The sequence below is a fragment of the Suncus etruscus genome, chromosome 4 (assembly GCF_024139225.1).
Source record: "Suncus etruscus isolate mSunEtr1 chromosome 4, mSunEtr1.pri.cur, whole genome shotgun sequence".
Lineage (NCBI taxonomy): Eukaryota > Metazoa > Chordata > Mammalia > Eulipotyphla > Soricidae > Suncus > Suncus etruscus.
Window position 1 is genome coordinate 38,815,337 of NC_064851.1, and position 17,210 is coordinate 38,832,546.

Below are 17,210 nucleotides of genomic sequence, written 5' to 3' on the forward strand. Positions count from 1 at the left end.
AAACGAAGTGAATGACAAAATGGATAAGCTCTGGGACAGGGTATCAGAAGCTGAGAATAGACTTGGTGCTGTGGAAGATGAGATACATAACAATTCCATACAGCAGGAGAGATTAGACAAAAAACTTAAAGCAAATGAGCAGACAATGGAAAAATTAGTCAAAGAATGGGAACAGATGAAAATAGAAGTCTATGATAAGATCAACAGAAACAACTTAAGAATCATTGGAGTCCCAGAGACCCAGGAAGAAAACTTCCAGGAAGAATCAACGGTCAAGAACATCATTAAAGAGAAACTTCCAGAGCTAAAGAATATATGTGATCAAATCCTGCATGCCCGAAGAATACCAACCAAAAGAGACCCCAGAAAAACCACCCCAAGACACATCCTAGTCACAATGACAAATCCCACAGATAGAGACAGAATTCTGAAAACAGCAAGATCAAAAGGGGAAATCACGTTCAAGCAAGCTTCCCTGAGATTTACAGCAGACCTGTCACCAGAAACACTCAATGCCAAAAAGCAGTGGTGGGATATTGTGACAAGACTGAATGAAATGAATGCTTCACCCAGAATACTATACCCAGCAAAACTCACTTTCCGGTTTGACGGAAGAATACATGGTTTCACAGACAAAAAACAGCTCAGAAACTTCACAGACACAAAACCAGTCATAAGAGAAAAACTGAAAGACCTAATCTAAGACAAGACTACCCAAAAGACACACCAAATTTCGAAATAAAGATGGCGTTAAATCCTAGGACAATTCTTTCTCTCAACGTCAATGGACTAAATGCACCAGTTAAGAGACACAGAGTGGCTAAATGGATCAGAAAACTCAATCCAAACTTCTGCTGCCTACAAGAAACGCACCTGAATAGTCAGAACAAACATAGACTCAAAATAAAAGGCTGGAGAAAAATTATCCAAGCAAACAACACCCATAAAAAAGCTGGAGTGGCCATACTAATATCAGATAATGCAAACTTTATACTCAGGAAGGTTGTAAGGGACAAAGATGGACATTTTGTATTAATCAAGGGGTACGTAGAGCAGGAAGAATTCACTCTCCTAAACATATATGCACCGAATGAGGGGCCAGCAAAATATTTAATACAACTGTTGACAAATCTGAACAATAATATCAACAACAACATAATAATTGTGGGGGACCTTAACACGGCTTTGTCAACACTGGATAGGTCAACCAGACTGAAACCCAACAAGAATATACTAGACCTGAGGAAAGAAATGGAAGAAAGAGGCCTAGTGGATATATATAGGACACTCCATCCCCAGAAACCTGGATACACATTCTTCTCCAATGTACATGGGACATTCTCCAGGATAGACTACATGCTGGCACATAAAACATACCTCCATAAGATCAAGAGGATAGAAATTTTGCAGACTACCTTCGCTGACCACAAGGCTCTGAAATTATTTGTGAACTCCAAAGGGACTCAGAAGAAACACTTTAACACCTGGAAGTTAAACAGCCTCATGCTCAATAACCAGTGGGTCCGAGATGAAATCAAGGAGGAAATAAAAAGGTTCCTGGAAACAAATGACAATAAAGACACAAACTCTCAGAACTTATGGGACACAGCAAAAGCAGTACTGAGAGGAAAATTTATAGCTTTGCAAGCACACATCAGGAAGGAAGAAGGAGCTTACCTGAGTAGCTTAATGACACAGCTAATAGAACTAGAAAATGCTCAACAAAAGGACCCAAGAATAGGAAGACAGAAGGAAATAACAAAGCTGAGAGCAGAAATCAATGAAGTGGAAACTCAAAAAACAATCCGAAAGATCAACGAAAGCAGAAGTTGGTTCTTTGAAAAAATAAACAAGATTGATAGACCACTGGCAAACCTAACAAAGAAAGAGAGAGAGAGAAACTTGATAACTCATATCAGGAATGAAAAAGGAGAGATCACTACTGATATGACAGAGATTCAAAGGGTAATCAGAAACTACTTTGAAAAACTCTACGCCACTAAAAATGAGAACCTGGAAGAAATGGATAAATTCTTGGACTCTTATAATCTTTCACAGTTGAAGGAAGAGGATGTAGCATATCTAAATACCCCCATCACCATTGATGAAATTAAAACAGTAATCAAATGTCTGCCGAAAAACAAAAGCCCAGGTCCAGATGGATTCACTAATGAATTCTATCAAACTTTCCAAGAGGAACTACTGCCAATCTTGGCAAGACTCTTTCATGAAATTGAACAAGCAGAAACACTTCCAAATAGCTTTTATGATGCCAACATCACCTTGATACCTAAACCAGACAGAGATGCTACAAAAAAAGAAAATTACAGACCAATATCGCTGATGAATGCAGATGCAAAGATCCTCAACAAAATCCTGGCAAATAGGATTCAATGCCTCATTAAGAAGATCATCCACTACGATCAAATAGGTTTCATCCCAGGAATGCAAGGCTGGTTTAACATCCATAAATCTATCAACATAATACACAACATCAATAACAAGAAAAATAAAAACCACATGATCATATCAATAGATGCAGAGAAAGCATTTGATAAGGTCCAACACCCATTCTTGATCAAAACTCTCAGCAAGATGGGAATGGAGGGAACCTTTCTCAATATAGTGAAGGCCATGTACCACAAGCCAGTGGCAAACATTATCCTCAATGGAGAAAAACTAAAAGCCTTCCCTCTAAATTCTGGCACAAGACAAGGCTGTCCTCTCTCACCACTCCTATTCAACATAGCAATGGAAGTACTTGCTATAGCGATTAGGCAAGAAAAGGATATCAAGGGAATCCAGATAGGAAAGGAAGAAGTCAAGCTCTCACTGTTTGCAGATGACATGATACTCTACTTAGAAAACCCTAAAGACTCTATCAAAAAGCTTCTAGAAACAATAGACTCATATAGCAAGGTGGCAGGCTACAAAATTAACACACAAAAATCAATGGCCTTTCTATACACCAATAGTAATAAGGATAAAATGGACATTAAGAAAACAACCCCATTCACAATAGTGCCACACAAACTCAAATATCTTGGAATCAACTTGACTAAATATGTGAAGGACCTATACAAGGAAAACTATAAAACTCTGCTCCAAGAAATAAGAGAGGACACACGGAAACGGAAACACATACCCTGCTCATGGATCGGCAGGATTAACATCATCAAAATGGCAATACTCCCCAAGGCATTATACAGATTTAATGCCATCCCTCTAAAGATACCCATGACATTCTTCAAAGAAGTGGATCAGACACTTTTGAAATTCATTTGGAACAATAAACACCCTCGAATAGCTAAAGCAATCATTGGGAAAAAGAATATGGGAGGAATTACTTTCCCCAACTTTAAACTGTACTACAAAGCAATAGTTATCAAAACAGCATGGTATTGGAATAAGGACAGGTCCTCAGATCAGTGGAATAAGCTTGAATACTCAGAAAATGTTCCCCAGACATACAATCACCTAATTTTTGATAAAGGAGCAGGAAATCCTAAATGGAGCAGGGAAAGCCTCTTCAACAAGTGGTTTTGGCACAATTGGATAGCCACTTGCAAAAAATTGAACTTAGACCCCCAGCTAACATCATGTACGAAGGTAAAATCCAAATGGATTAAAGACCTCGATATCAGCCCCAAAACCATAAGATATATAGAACAGCACATAGGCAAAACACTCCAGGACATTACAGGCATCTTCAAGGAGGAAACGGCACTCTCCAAGCAAGTGAAAGCAGAGATTAACAGATGGGAATATATTAAGCTGAGAAGCTTCTGCACCTCAAAGGAAATAGTGCCCAGGATACAAGAGCCCCCCACTGAGTGGGAGAAACTATTCACCCAATACCCATCAGATAAAGGGCTAATCTCCAAAATATACAAGGCACTGACAGAAATTTACAAGAAAAAAACATCTAACCCCATCAAAAAATGGGGAGAAGAAATGAACAGACACTTTGACAAAGAAGAAATACACATGGCCAAAAGACACATGAAAAAATGTTCCACATCACTAGTCATCAGAGAGATGCAAATCAAAACAACGATGAGATACCACCTCACACCCCAGAGAATGGCACACATCACAAAGAATGAGAATAAACAGTGTTGGCGGGGATGTGGAGAGAAAGGAACTCTTATCCACTGCTGGTGGGAATGCCGTCTAGTTCAACCTTTATGGAAAGCGATATGGAGATTCCTCCAAAAACTGGAAATCGAGCTCCCATACGATCCAGCTATACCACTCCTAGGAATATACCCTAGGAACACAAAAATACAATACAAAAACCCCTTCCTTACACCTATATTCATTACAGCACTATTTACCATAGCAAGACTCTGGAAACAACCAAGATGCCCTTCAACAGACGAATGGCTAAAGAAACTGTGGTACATATACACAATGGAATATTATGCAGCTGTCAGGAGGGATGAAGTCATGAAATTTTCCTATACATGGATGTACACGGAATCTATTATGCTGAGTGAAATAAGTCAGAGAGAGAGAGAAAAACGCAGAATGGTCTCACTCATCTATGGGTTTTAAGAAAAATGAAAGACACCCTTGTAATAATATATTTTCAGACACAAAAGAGAAAAGAGCTGGAAGTTCCAGCTCACCTCAGGAAGCTCACCACAAAGAGTGATGAGTTTAGTTAGGGAAATAACTACATTTTGAACTGTCCTAATAACGAGAATGTATGAGGAAAATGGAGAGCCTGTCTAGAGTACAGGCGGGGGTCGGGTGGGGAGGAGGGAGACTTGGGACATTGGTGATGGGAATGTTGCACTGGTGATGGGTGGTGTTCTTTACATGACTGAAACCCAAACACAATCATGTATGTAATTAAGGTGTTTAAATAAATTTAAAAAAAATTTAAAGATAAAACAAACAAAAAAATTATTTAAAATTGAAATCAGTATGGATTATTTATACATTTATGTAGAATATTTTTCTTATATATTTTAACTGCTCAAAAATATCTGGAAAGTCTCCTAACATAATTGACTTTGGGTCAAGGCTTACTCTTGGCTCTGTGCTCAAGGATGACTCATAGAAGTGCTTGTGGGGCCATCCTGGGTACTGAGGATAGAACTGTGGTTATTTCTATGCAAGACAAGAGTGCTACACACTATATCCTGATTCAAATAGTAAAATATAACTCTACATCGCAGTAGAAGACAGTCAAAATCGCTAAAAACAACTAAATAGTCCATTAAAATTAAGTTAAAAACATTCTTAAAATATTAATAAAATGAATTATTGACTTCCTTTAAGAAAAAAAAACAAACAAATTTCTGGGTATTCCAATAGATGATAGCTTCTAAAATACCAATTGTTTACCTGCTTCCCAAGAATATTAGCTGTTAAACTACTTAAATTTACAATTATTTTTGACCTTTTTTTCTCATACCATATAAAATTTATCTGCTAAACATGTTGACTAAGCTAAAAAATACATCTTCATTAATGGCACAGACTTAAATAACAGTGAATAAACTCCAAATTGGTTTCTATTTCCTCTATCTCCTATCCCAATCCATTCTCTATATGAGTACAATAAATTTGTACAATAACATAAAAAACTACTAAACTCTAGAATCCTAATCTTCCTAGATGTAGTCATGGGACTGGATCTGAAATTCCCTCTTTTAGTCATTTGTTCTTCTATACAGTGAAGAATCCCCACCATGAAGCTATCTAGGGGCTCCAGCTTTAGTCACCTCATTAGCTTGAGCTCAGATGTGGTCAAAAGTAAAAAAAGAGGGGCCAGAGCAGTGGCACAAATGGTAAGGAACCTGCCTTGCCCGTGCTAGCCTAGGATGGACTGTGGTTCCATCCCCGCACCGGCGTCCCAAATGGTCCCCCAAGACAGGAGCGATTTTTGAGCATATAGCCAGGAGTAACCGTTGAGCTTCATCGGGTGCGGCCAAAACAACAACACACAAAAAAATAATAAAATAAATAACAAAAGATTTTCCTATCACTGAAATTTTTTAAGTTTTAGGAGAGGTCTATGACAAGAACTAGGGCAAAGACAAACCATACATTTTATTGTAATGTGATATTTTTATTTTGAAAGTGGTGAAGAGAAGAACAAAATAATCAACAAAAAATTCTTAGTAAGTGCTTTAATTTTCTTGTATAGTAGAACTCATCTACCAAAGAGCTAGTGAAAAGAAGTCTTTGTTTATAGAATACATAAACGAAGAAAAAAAGCTAAAGTTAGAACTTCACAGTTTTTGTCAAATCAGTGAACAAAAGTGAAATGAACAAAAATAACCCAGTAAATTCAAAGACTTGATATGGAAGGCTACTCAGCAGTTTTTGAAGAACGGTTGAAGAAGATAAATAGTTGGGGATATTATGAGAGATGAAGAATCAGATGATTAGAACTATACAAGTAAATATTTAGGTTGGATTTTACTGTTTATTGACTAGTCACTGGAGAATTCTAAGCATATAAGCAATATAATTCAATTTGTGTTATAGGAGTATAGTTTTTGTAAAACAAAACTATATTGTACAAATATATTCTAAGAACTTCTAGGCTGATTAAAGAATTTCTGTGCTAAGAAGGAGGTACATCCAGAAAGAAATGGAGGGACTGGAAGATAAGGCACTTGACCCTACTTCAATCCCTGGCTTTCTATAAGGACCCTCAAGCATTTCCTGGTGTAATTCCTGAGTGCAGAGCCAGTAGTAACCTCTGAGCATCATGAGGAGTGGCCAAAAAATAAACAAAAAGAAGACATGGAAGCTTTGAGTCTCTATTTCCACACCTTGCTTTGTTCACCACTTCTACCACAACTAAACCTATGTTGTTTCTTATAATTAACTCAAGAACTCATATAGTTTTTTTCCTGGAGTTTTATGAGACATTCTAGCAAAAATCCAGACTGGGGAAAAGAGATTATGGAAAACCCATTAGTTGTAGTTAGTAAGACAAAATGATGAATAGTCTGACCAATATATTTATGGCTGGAATCACAGCATAGGTGGTCATAGGAGACAGTTTTACATTTTATACTAACCTGGATATTTAATTGCTGGGCCCCAAGTAAGTGTCAGAATTTTTAAATTCCCTGACAGTTACATAGAATTCGCTAAATGTGATCATGAAATAAGTGTTTAATTATATAATTTTAGCACTATTATAACTCATGAATTTCAGTTACTATATGGCTAGGGAGAGAAGGGAATACCAGGCAATGTTCAGGAGCCCTGGGGTCACTTCTTGCTGTACTAGGCCACCAAGTGAGTCAATTTAATGGTGAGTCTGAGGAAGCAAAGATGCTATGTCAGAAACCATAGACCACCCAATTGTGTTTGAGGGCCCTCCAAGACCATACATATCAGTTCATGAAAGTCTCTAGGACTATACTCAGAGTACCTGAGGAGGTCAGCAGTGTCCTTTTGGAACTTAAGCATGTGTTCCTGACCACTGAAGTCTCTTCTTTGATCTACTTTCACTCTTTAAAATGAAGTTCAAGTCAGACCACTTTTGACTCCTGAATCATTTGACATGTTTCTAATGGTCTTTAATGACTATAAGAAATATTTTAATATAATTAAATCATATTCTAGCTGAAATCATAAGCAGAAAAAAAGTTGCTATTTTTGTCACATCTTTGCCTTCATACCCTTTATACTATATCTCCAGTCTTGGATTAAATATTTTTGAAAGCAATCTGACTTAGTGAGTAAAATACACTATAGAATGAGCCAGCATCTATATTGAAAATACTGTTTGTACATATGGGGGTTTTTGTTTAGATAAATACAAACTGGAGGCATGGGAGCATAAGGTCAAAACCAGAAATAAAACAACACTAAGATGTTATTCTTCAGGATTTTCTATTTAATGCTAGTAAGATTATTTTACTTGATATTACTAATTGTATATTGCTATTGCTTGCTAAGGTTAATATTTTTATTTAGCTAGATTAAAGCTGAAGGACCTATTGACTTTAACTAAAGTTTTGTAAACTGTGAACATTTGTGGAAAGATTTGTTTCTTTTAAGAACTATTTTGAGAAAGGAACTATACTGACCGCAAATTGATTCTTGGATGAGTATTCTACGTGTAGTGTGAGCTTGAGAATTCATTACTCATGTTCAAAGACCTACTGCTTAATTAAACATATACTTAAAAATAGCAATAAAAATATTTGTTATTCTGTAAACTTCATTAAGTAGATAAGTATATAAACTGTGGCTTCCAATGGCATTTGGTAACAAAAAAAATCCAGTCTCCCTACAAAAAGTGAATGGACTCACTTTCCTAAGACATTATTTTGAGAAGGACATTATTTTTGCCATTATTATTTGATTTTGTTAATAATTACAGCCAATGAGTTCAATAGTTTCCATTTTAAATCTCATTAGTCTATCATGCTGAAAACTTTTTATGTTCACTAAAAAGTTGAGTTACATTTCATTATTCTATTTTTTGATAATTTAACAAAACAGTTATTAAGGACCAGAGATGGGGGTGAAAAATGGGGGAGGGGTCCATTCAACACCATTCAACATCCAGTATTGCTATGAAGTCATTCCTAACTCTGTGCTCAGAAGACCATGTGCAGCCCTGTGGATTGAACCAGAGTTGACCACGTGTAAGAGAAGCACCTTAATCCCTGTAGTTTTACTCTATCACTGAGATTATTATAATCTTTTTCATTTTGAACTTGGTTTTGTTTGGGGAGCCAAATCTGGCACAGTGCTCAGAATTGACTCCTGGATCTGCACCCGAGATTTACTCTGGGTAGTGTTTGGAAGACAATTTGGGGCACTGGGGATTCAACCAGAATCAGCTACATGCACTAACTACCGTACTCCAACCCCAGATTATTATACTATATACTATTAATAAGGTTTCCTTTTTTTCTTTTTTTTTTTTTTTTGTCTTTGGGCCACACCCAGTGATGCTCAGGCGTTACTCCTGATTATGCACTCAGAAATCGCTCCTGGCATTGGGGAACCATATGGGATGCCAGGGATCGAACCAAGGTCCATCTAGATCCTAGGTCAGCCAGGTACAAGGCAAAAGCCCTACGGCTGTGCTATTGCTCTGGCCTCCAAAAGGTTTCTTTTTATATATTATTATTATTATCATCATCATCATCATCATCATCATCATCATCATCATCATCATCATCATCTAACTAAGACAGTTCTGTTACTATTACTGAGTAGGAAGTTAGTCATGCTTGACTACTGGGGAGGTTTATGAACCAGACATTGTCCAGGGCCCTGTGGAATGAAAGATGCACACAGAGGAAAACTATCTGCAACCAAAACACCATGAAGTGTGGGATCTCAAATACAGAATGTCAAAACTGAGGCTGGACTGATAGTACTGTGGCTAGTAAGATTTTCTTGCATACAACCAACTCAGGTTTAATCCTAAACACCTCATATGGTCCCCTGAGCTACCAGGAGTAATTCTTGAGTGCAGAGACAGGAGTAAGCCTGAGCACTGCTGACTGTGACCCCAAAACAACAACAAATGTCAAATCAGGTTTCTTAGACAATACTTTTTTATTTTGGGGGGGGGGAAGGTTTGCAATTTTCCATTGACTCTTCTATCCTGAATAAATTAAAACATTTTGCATTAAGTCTTTGCTGTCTTACAGGGATGCAGCACAACATAGAGCAAATCATGGGAACAGCGAAATTAGGCAACAAAGAAAAGCAGCCAGAAATTCAGACTGCATGTTTGGTAGGGTTACCCACTTCTAAGGTCACCCTAGTCCAAAGATCTTCTGGAGTATTCTGTTTTGCTTTCTTTCTTTTTTCTTTCTTTCTTTTTTTTTTTTTTAGTACTTTTTTGGGGGAGGAGTGGGAGGGGTTGGGCCACACCTAATGACGCTCAGGGTTTACTCCTGGCTTTGCGCTCAGAAATTGCCCCTGGCTTGAGGGACCTTATGGGACACCGGGGATTGAACCACGATCTGTCGAAGGTTAGTGAGCGCAAGGCAGACGTCTTAAGCCTGTGCCACACTCCGGTCCCCCTTTCTTTTTTCTTGATAAAATCTGTCACAGCCTGCCTAGGGACTCCAGAGTGAATTCTCTTTTAGGGAGACAAGGATAAGACAATAAAATGTAATCACTTCTCCCAATAATACAATTAAATGAATTCAGAAAGTTAAATTATTTTTCATTTTCTTGGTTTTTGTCTTGTGGACCATGCTTGGCGGAGCTCAGGATCATCCTTGATGGTATGATAGAGACTATACTCAATTCTGGGATCAAACTTGAGTTGGGTTGACTACAAGAAACAATAATAAAATCAATAAAAACAAGGGAGTCTGGAACAGCCATACATCTGACCATATACCAAATTTCACTCAATCTGAAGAAATGTAGAGATATGAATAAACATTACTTATTCATCAAGGAAGCAATAGATCAATAAAATATATAAACCTTATGATCCCATGTCAAAATTTATTGTCATGAGCATGTAATTTGAATTTTATTATATTGTATTGAATAGTTGTCATAAAAGGTGTTATTAATTAATATCATATGATTTTTCTTTTCATTAGTAAAATTTCTTAATGATATCCAAGCCAACTATGGGCATCAAGGCTTCCTGTCATCTTCAGGGGAAAATCTTTAACAGAATTGTTTTATCTTGGTAGAGAACTTGCTTTCAGTAAAAGCCCACTTACCTTTGGACCAGGTAATCCAGGTAGCCCAGGTTTTCCATGTGGTCCTGGTATACCCTAAAAAAAATAATAATAAAATAATTTTAAATTCAGATAGCCAGGAGTAACCCCTGAGCATCACCAGTTGTGGCCCGAAAAACACAAAACCAAATAAATACACATAATTCGGAAAATATTTTTTTATTTTCCTTTCTAAGATCATTTCTAAGATCTTGGATGCTTTAGTATTGAAAATAAAGTGAGACTAATTATGGAGAACTTTAAATTTCATCTTTTGCTTCAAAATATGACATTCAATATTTACTACCTTTCTTTTCTATTGCTATTATCAGCATAGCATTTTAGTCTTACTTCTAAAAGCTGTACAAGAAGCACCAAAATAACAAAGTATAATTATTTTTTTCTCTCAGTATGTATGAACCCTTAATTTTTTTAGATTTTTGATTATACCACTATGTGTTCATTTGATTTAATTAACTAAGCCCCATTTTCACCAAAATCATATTTCATCTAATCAACTAATAGTCTACCTTTTTTAAAATCCTGATTACATCCTTTTGAAGTGATTTTCTTTTCTACCAACTCATAGAAATTACAACATGTGAATTCAGTAGTAAATAATCATTATTTAATACACTTCATATACTGTTATACTCTGTTATTTCAGTATTTTATTGATATTTTAATTGCCTTAAAATATTTGCATTTTAGTTTCAGGATTACAAATTCTTTGAAAAGAGACTATTTTATATTACTAGTGTAGTAGTTAACATTTATTAGCTAGTAGTGAATATTTATTTAATTTATTTTAGTCTGATTAATTTTACAGTCTAAATTCAGTAATTGCATCTATTACTAGGTATCAACAATGTACATGTAACTATATTACTATTTCATATATTATTTTTAATTCTCATGTTAAAGAAATGAAATGATATTCAAGTTGAATAACCAAGATTAACCTTCAAAGCCTTCCAGATTTCCTGGTTTCCTGACTCATCTCAATTGGTACCCACCTCTGTGCTCTTTGATAATATGTATATTTTAACCCATAACATGCTGTAGAATGAGAAAAGATGAATATTCAGAACTTGGAAAATACCCACTTAGAGGAATGGCCTGACTTAGGAAAGTAAATAGAATTAGTTCAAAATTGGATTTAGTCCCTCAGAAAAGCAGGATCACAGGATCCAGAATCTTTTGACAGAGGAGCAGAAGGATGTCAGATATAGTTTACAGGATAGAGGATAAAGAAAAAGGTGGGGCCGGGCGGTGGCGCTAGAGGTAAGGTGCCTGCCTTGCCTGCGCTAGCATTGGATGGACCGCGGTTGGATCCCCCGGTGTCCCATATGGTCCCCCAAGCCAGGAGCAACTTCTGAGCACATAGCCAGGAGTAACCCCTGAGCATCATCAGGTGTGGCCCAAAAACCAAAAAAAAAAAAAAAAAAAAGGTGTAGAGGACAATATGGGAGGAATATGATGTCATCAAGTAAAGTAATAAAATAGATTCTACATAACAGCTAGAATCCAGTGAGCAATCCATTTTGGCCACACATGGACAAGAGTTTGATGTGAATATGGGCATCATATAAAAGCACTTGGGGGGGGTTCTTTATATTGTTTACATAAAAAAGGAGAGAAACAAAGTGAATCATTCAAAGAATTTATCTTTGTAATACACATAATTCTTTTCCTAAGTTGGATCATTCAAAAAAAATCTCTGTTTATTTTCATAACAGTTATAATTCTTTTTCTGTCATTAGAGGAAGAATTCCTGTTAGCAAAAGTTCACTATCATTTCTTTAGGACTGAAAGAAACTAATTCTAACATTGCAAAAAGTCATTTGTTGGGCTTGGTGTAATGGGAAAAATCACTGCTGATCCTAAGGCAAGTATTACCTTAGGATAAATATTTTTCTAGACAACAGTCTAGAACTCTAGATGATCTACAGATGAGATGACCTTACCAATAAGAATATAATGCAAGTAGAGCTCAGACACTAATCTATAAATTTCATGGTATTATTAATGTTCTCAGAGAATGCTTTGGCTGGGAGTTTACACTTAAAATAACAACAAGTTGTGCTGTTCTCTTTAAGTTCTCTTGAATTGACAACTATAGGACTAATAGAACAATAGAACTAAGTGAAGATCTAGGCATATTTACAAAAATATGTATGTACATATTATACAATACAAGGGAAAACATTCCACAAAGTTATTAATTCTAATAGGGAGTGGGAAAAGATATCCATATACTCACCCTTGGACCCCTCTTTCCTGATGGACCAGGAATACCTGCTGGACCAGGCTGGCCCTAAAAAAACAAATGCCAAGACAGTCTTTTCTCACAGGTCTCATTAAGCTTTCACAATAGGGCAACTCTTTATAGTCCTTAGTACCCAGACTTTGATGATCTTTAAGAAACATGAATCACCTCACCTAATCAGCAAGGTCAGAGTTGAGATTCAAGTATTATCTATAATCTGGTCAGAAATGGCAGCAGGAAGTCTAGAATTTATATTATAGTCACTGACTATATTTGGTTCTTAAGGGGATCATAACTAGTAGTTTTGTGGGAAATTTTTAAATATAAATTTACTTTTTACTAAGTTTATGGTTTGAAGACCATCAGCTAAAGGTTTTTTTAAACATTTCAAGAAAACTAGACTTGAAAAATCACAATACTGACTGGCCACTTGCTATTCTTCTGAAAGTATTATACCTAAGATCTAGGATATGTTAAAGTTAAAATGACATTTTTCTAATATAATAATCCATAACTTTGCCTTATACCAAATCCAGCATATAGGTTCAACTGAATTAAATTATTTTCTAAAATTTAAAAACTGATCAATTATAAGTATAATGAATTAATTATAACTATCTATCAACACATTTTATTATTTTATGGTTGATTGGTAAAGAAAATTAAAAATGGTATGAGGAATCAAATATCTTCTATTCTTACATTTAATAAGTAACAAGTAATAAATTAATTGTACTTATAGAACAACAACTATGAAAAATTACTTATTTGATACCTCTTATAATCACTTATATCATCCTTATATTTTCCTTTAGCAATCAACTGTAAATTAATAAAGGTCTGTTGATATGGTTAAATACATTAATCCATTTATCATTCATTTGTTACTGAGCACCACTCATTTCAAATACACCTTCTATTTTTAAAATATTCATTAGAGTAGTAAAATTAGTGTGTCTTAATATTAGACATATCAAGGACATGTTATTCTGGTAAATATCCTTCTAATAATGCATTTTCCTGTTTCAACTTTTGATATTAACTATCATTTGAAATTCTTGTATTTATGAACATTATATTTCATAGTTTTCTCATATTCTTGAATACTTCAAACTTTCCTTTCATAATAATTTCCTTTCTTCTGCACAACTTACATTTTTATAAAACTTTTATGTATGCAAGAGAACCTCACTTTTTGTCAACCTCAATGAAGAATTTACTTCTTTTGAGTTCTTTCAGTATTTTAAGAGCTATTGTTATATTAGTTTTGATCAAAATTTCCATCAAATATGACTTTCATTCATTTTATAAAATGAAAATCCGTTTTTCAAGGTCTTATGTATTTATTTACTAAGATAATTTTGAATAGTAAAAGTTCTTAAATACCATGATTAAATAACATATTTCCATTGATAAGTTCTTAATATTTTCTTAATATTTTAAATATTTAAAACATTTAAATATTTAAAATATTCTTAATATTTTCTATTAACCAAGAAATATTATTTGCATTTCTAATTGTTCCTACTTATTAACCATTCAGAAGCCCTCTATTGATCTTCATTGTTTATAAAACTCACATATTTAGTTTTATACAATGAAATAGATTCAACATAGAAGAAAAGTATATTTGTTAAGCTATTACGATCTTTATTTGTAGACTTATAAGTTGGATTTTTTAACATTTTGTTCTGGTTCTGTTGCTTTAATAAAAAATTATCTGCTGAATTTAATTTTTATAAAATAATCATTATAAATGAGCAAATAAATTGAAAAATAAATATGGCTAGTAATGTAGTTCAGTGGTATAATACTTGTCTTGAAACAATGAAGCTCTGGTTTTGATCTACAGTATTACTCACATAAAAACATCTAATTTTAATTATCCTATTTCTTAGAAAAGGAAAAATATTATTCCTTTAACATTTAAAAGGCAACTACAATTCACCAAATAGTATATATTTAAAGAAATGAAAATATTTTATGTACCAATGCAAACCAAAGCAACAATGAGATATCTTACACCACAGAGATTGGCAACATAATAAAACAAAACAGAATCACTATTATGGCAAGCATGCTGAGAAAAAGGGTCTCTCATTCAATGCTGGTGGTAATGTAGATACTTCATTTTTTTTTTTTTGGAAATCAAGATGGATATTCCTCAAAAAATTAGAAATTGAGCTCCCCTACAACTCAGGATATTACTCATGGGAATATATCTCAGAGGCCCACAAACACAAAGCAGAAAAGGCTTCTGCACTTTTATGTTAATCTAGAAATAAGTGCCCAAAAACAGATTAGTGGATAAAGAAATGGTGGTACAAACACATATTAAAACACTACACAGCTGTTCGGAAAAATTAAATCATAAAATTTGCTTAAACATTATAGACATTGAAAGTGTCTTCCTAGATGAAATGAGTCATGGGGAGAGGGATATAGAATAATCACATCCTTTTCAGTATATAAAAAATTCATAGGAGAATAACATAAAGGCCAATAGAAATGGCCAGGAGGACTAGTCTATGTTAGGAACCTTACAACAGAGGGAAGGTGGGAAGTGCAATTAGGACAGAAAAGGGATCACTATGACAATGCTCATTGGAAATTATCACTCTGAACAAGAAATTGGTGCAGAAAGAAGGTAAAGTTCTAAGCATGAGGAGAAACTGTGTGTTCTACCTGTGTGTTTGTCTCCTTTCCTGTCTCCTAAACCTCTAGGGAGTGGCCCGAAAAGGGCCCGGAAAATCTGTTCTCCCAGAGTCTCATTAGAGGGGCCAGAGAGCAAAGGAACTACTTCCTAAAGTGAAAACCAGCTATAAGCAGTACTTCACAGAAGGCAGGTCCCCTGTTTGTGACGTCAGGCTAGAAAAATCTACGCAGGCCTAGTAGGGCCCAACTGTGAGAAACTGTGAGTGCTGCCTGTGTGTTTGTCTCCTGTCCTGTCTCCTAAACCTCTTGGGAGTGGGCCAAAAAGGGCCCAAAATCAGCTCTCCTAGAGGCTTCAGAAGAGCACTTTTCTCTGCTTCACTACGCGGCTATGCGCTCTTTCTAAGGAAAGAATGCCACTGCAACAAGAAGAAAAAATCACACTAAGAACTGAGCTGGATCATTGAAGACCAGCATTTCTCCCCGGACTGTCTTCTCTGCTGTGTGCTCAGGCTTAAGATTTGATCCTGTGTGTGGCTTCATCCACAGAGGGTTCCCCTTCCTTGGAGGCAAGTCAACCCACCCAGAAAGGGCGGAGTCAGAGGAGCATGGCTGCACATATCATTTAGCTAATGAATACCACCACAACACGTAGAAAAACCCACAATACATGTGTGACAATGGGGAAACAATGCAGGCCAGCATCAGACATAGAGAATGAAGGTGACAACTCTGATGACCAGAAAATGGCCAATCAACTAATGAATCTCTCAAATAATGAGTTTAGACAAGCAATATGGAAGATCCTCAAAGAACTCAAAGAAAACATGGATCGAGTTGAACAGAACACTAATAAGAAACAAGAAAATATGAAGACAGAAATCACAAAACTCCAAACTGAAATAACACGTCAAATAACGGGCCAGAAAAACTCAGTAAACAAATTGAAGGACAAAATGGATGAGTTCTCCAACAGGATAACAGAAGCTGAGAATAGAATTGGTGCTGTGGAAGATGACACAAATAACAACTTCATACAGCGGGAGAGATTGGAAAAAAAAAACTTAAAGCAAATGAACAGACAATGGAAAAATTAGTTAAAGAATGGGAACAGATGAAAATAGAAGTCTATGATAAGCTCAACAGTAACAACTTAAGAATCATTGGAGTCCCAGAGACCCAGGAAGAAAATTTACAGGAAGAATCAATGGTCAAGAACATCATTAAAGAGAAACTTCCAGAGCTAAAGAATATATCTGATCAAATCCTGCATGACTGAAGAGTACCAACCAAAAGAGACCCAAGAAAAAATACCCCCAAGACACATTCTAGTCACAATGATGAATCCCACAGATAGAGACAGAATTCTGAAAAAAGCAAGATCAAAAAGGGAAATTACATTCAAGGGAACATCCTTGAGATTTACAGCAGACCTGTCACCAGAAACACTCAAGGTCAGAAAGCAGTGGTGGGACATAATGACAAAACTCAATGAAATAATGCTTTACCTAGAATACTGTACCCAGAAAAACTCACTTTCAGATTTGTTGGAAAAAAAACATGGTTTCACAGACAAACAACAACTCAGAAAATTTAAAGTC

At 35.5% G+C, this 17,210-nt stretch overlaps 1 protein-coding gene across 1 annotated transcript in view; it reads right to left on the reverse strand.

Moving 5' to 3' along the window:
* The window catches only part of COL24A1 (collagen type XXIV alpha 1 chain), a 319,520-nt gene that overhangs the window by 258,845 nt on the left and 43,465 nt on the right, over nt 1-17,210 (reverse strand). The window contains exons 4-5 of the mRNA XM_049772551.1: nt 12,952-13,005; nt 10,692-10,745 (exon numbers count right to left, since the gene is read on the reverse strand). Of these exons, the coding sequence (XP_049628508.1) occupies nt 10,692-10,745; nt 12,952-13,005 (108 nt within the window). The remainder of the gene's footprint in view (nt 1-10,691; nt 10,746-12,951; nt 13,006-17,210) is intronic.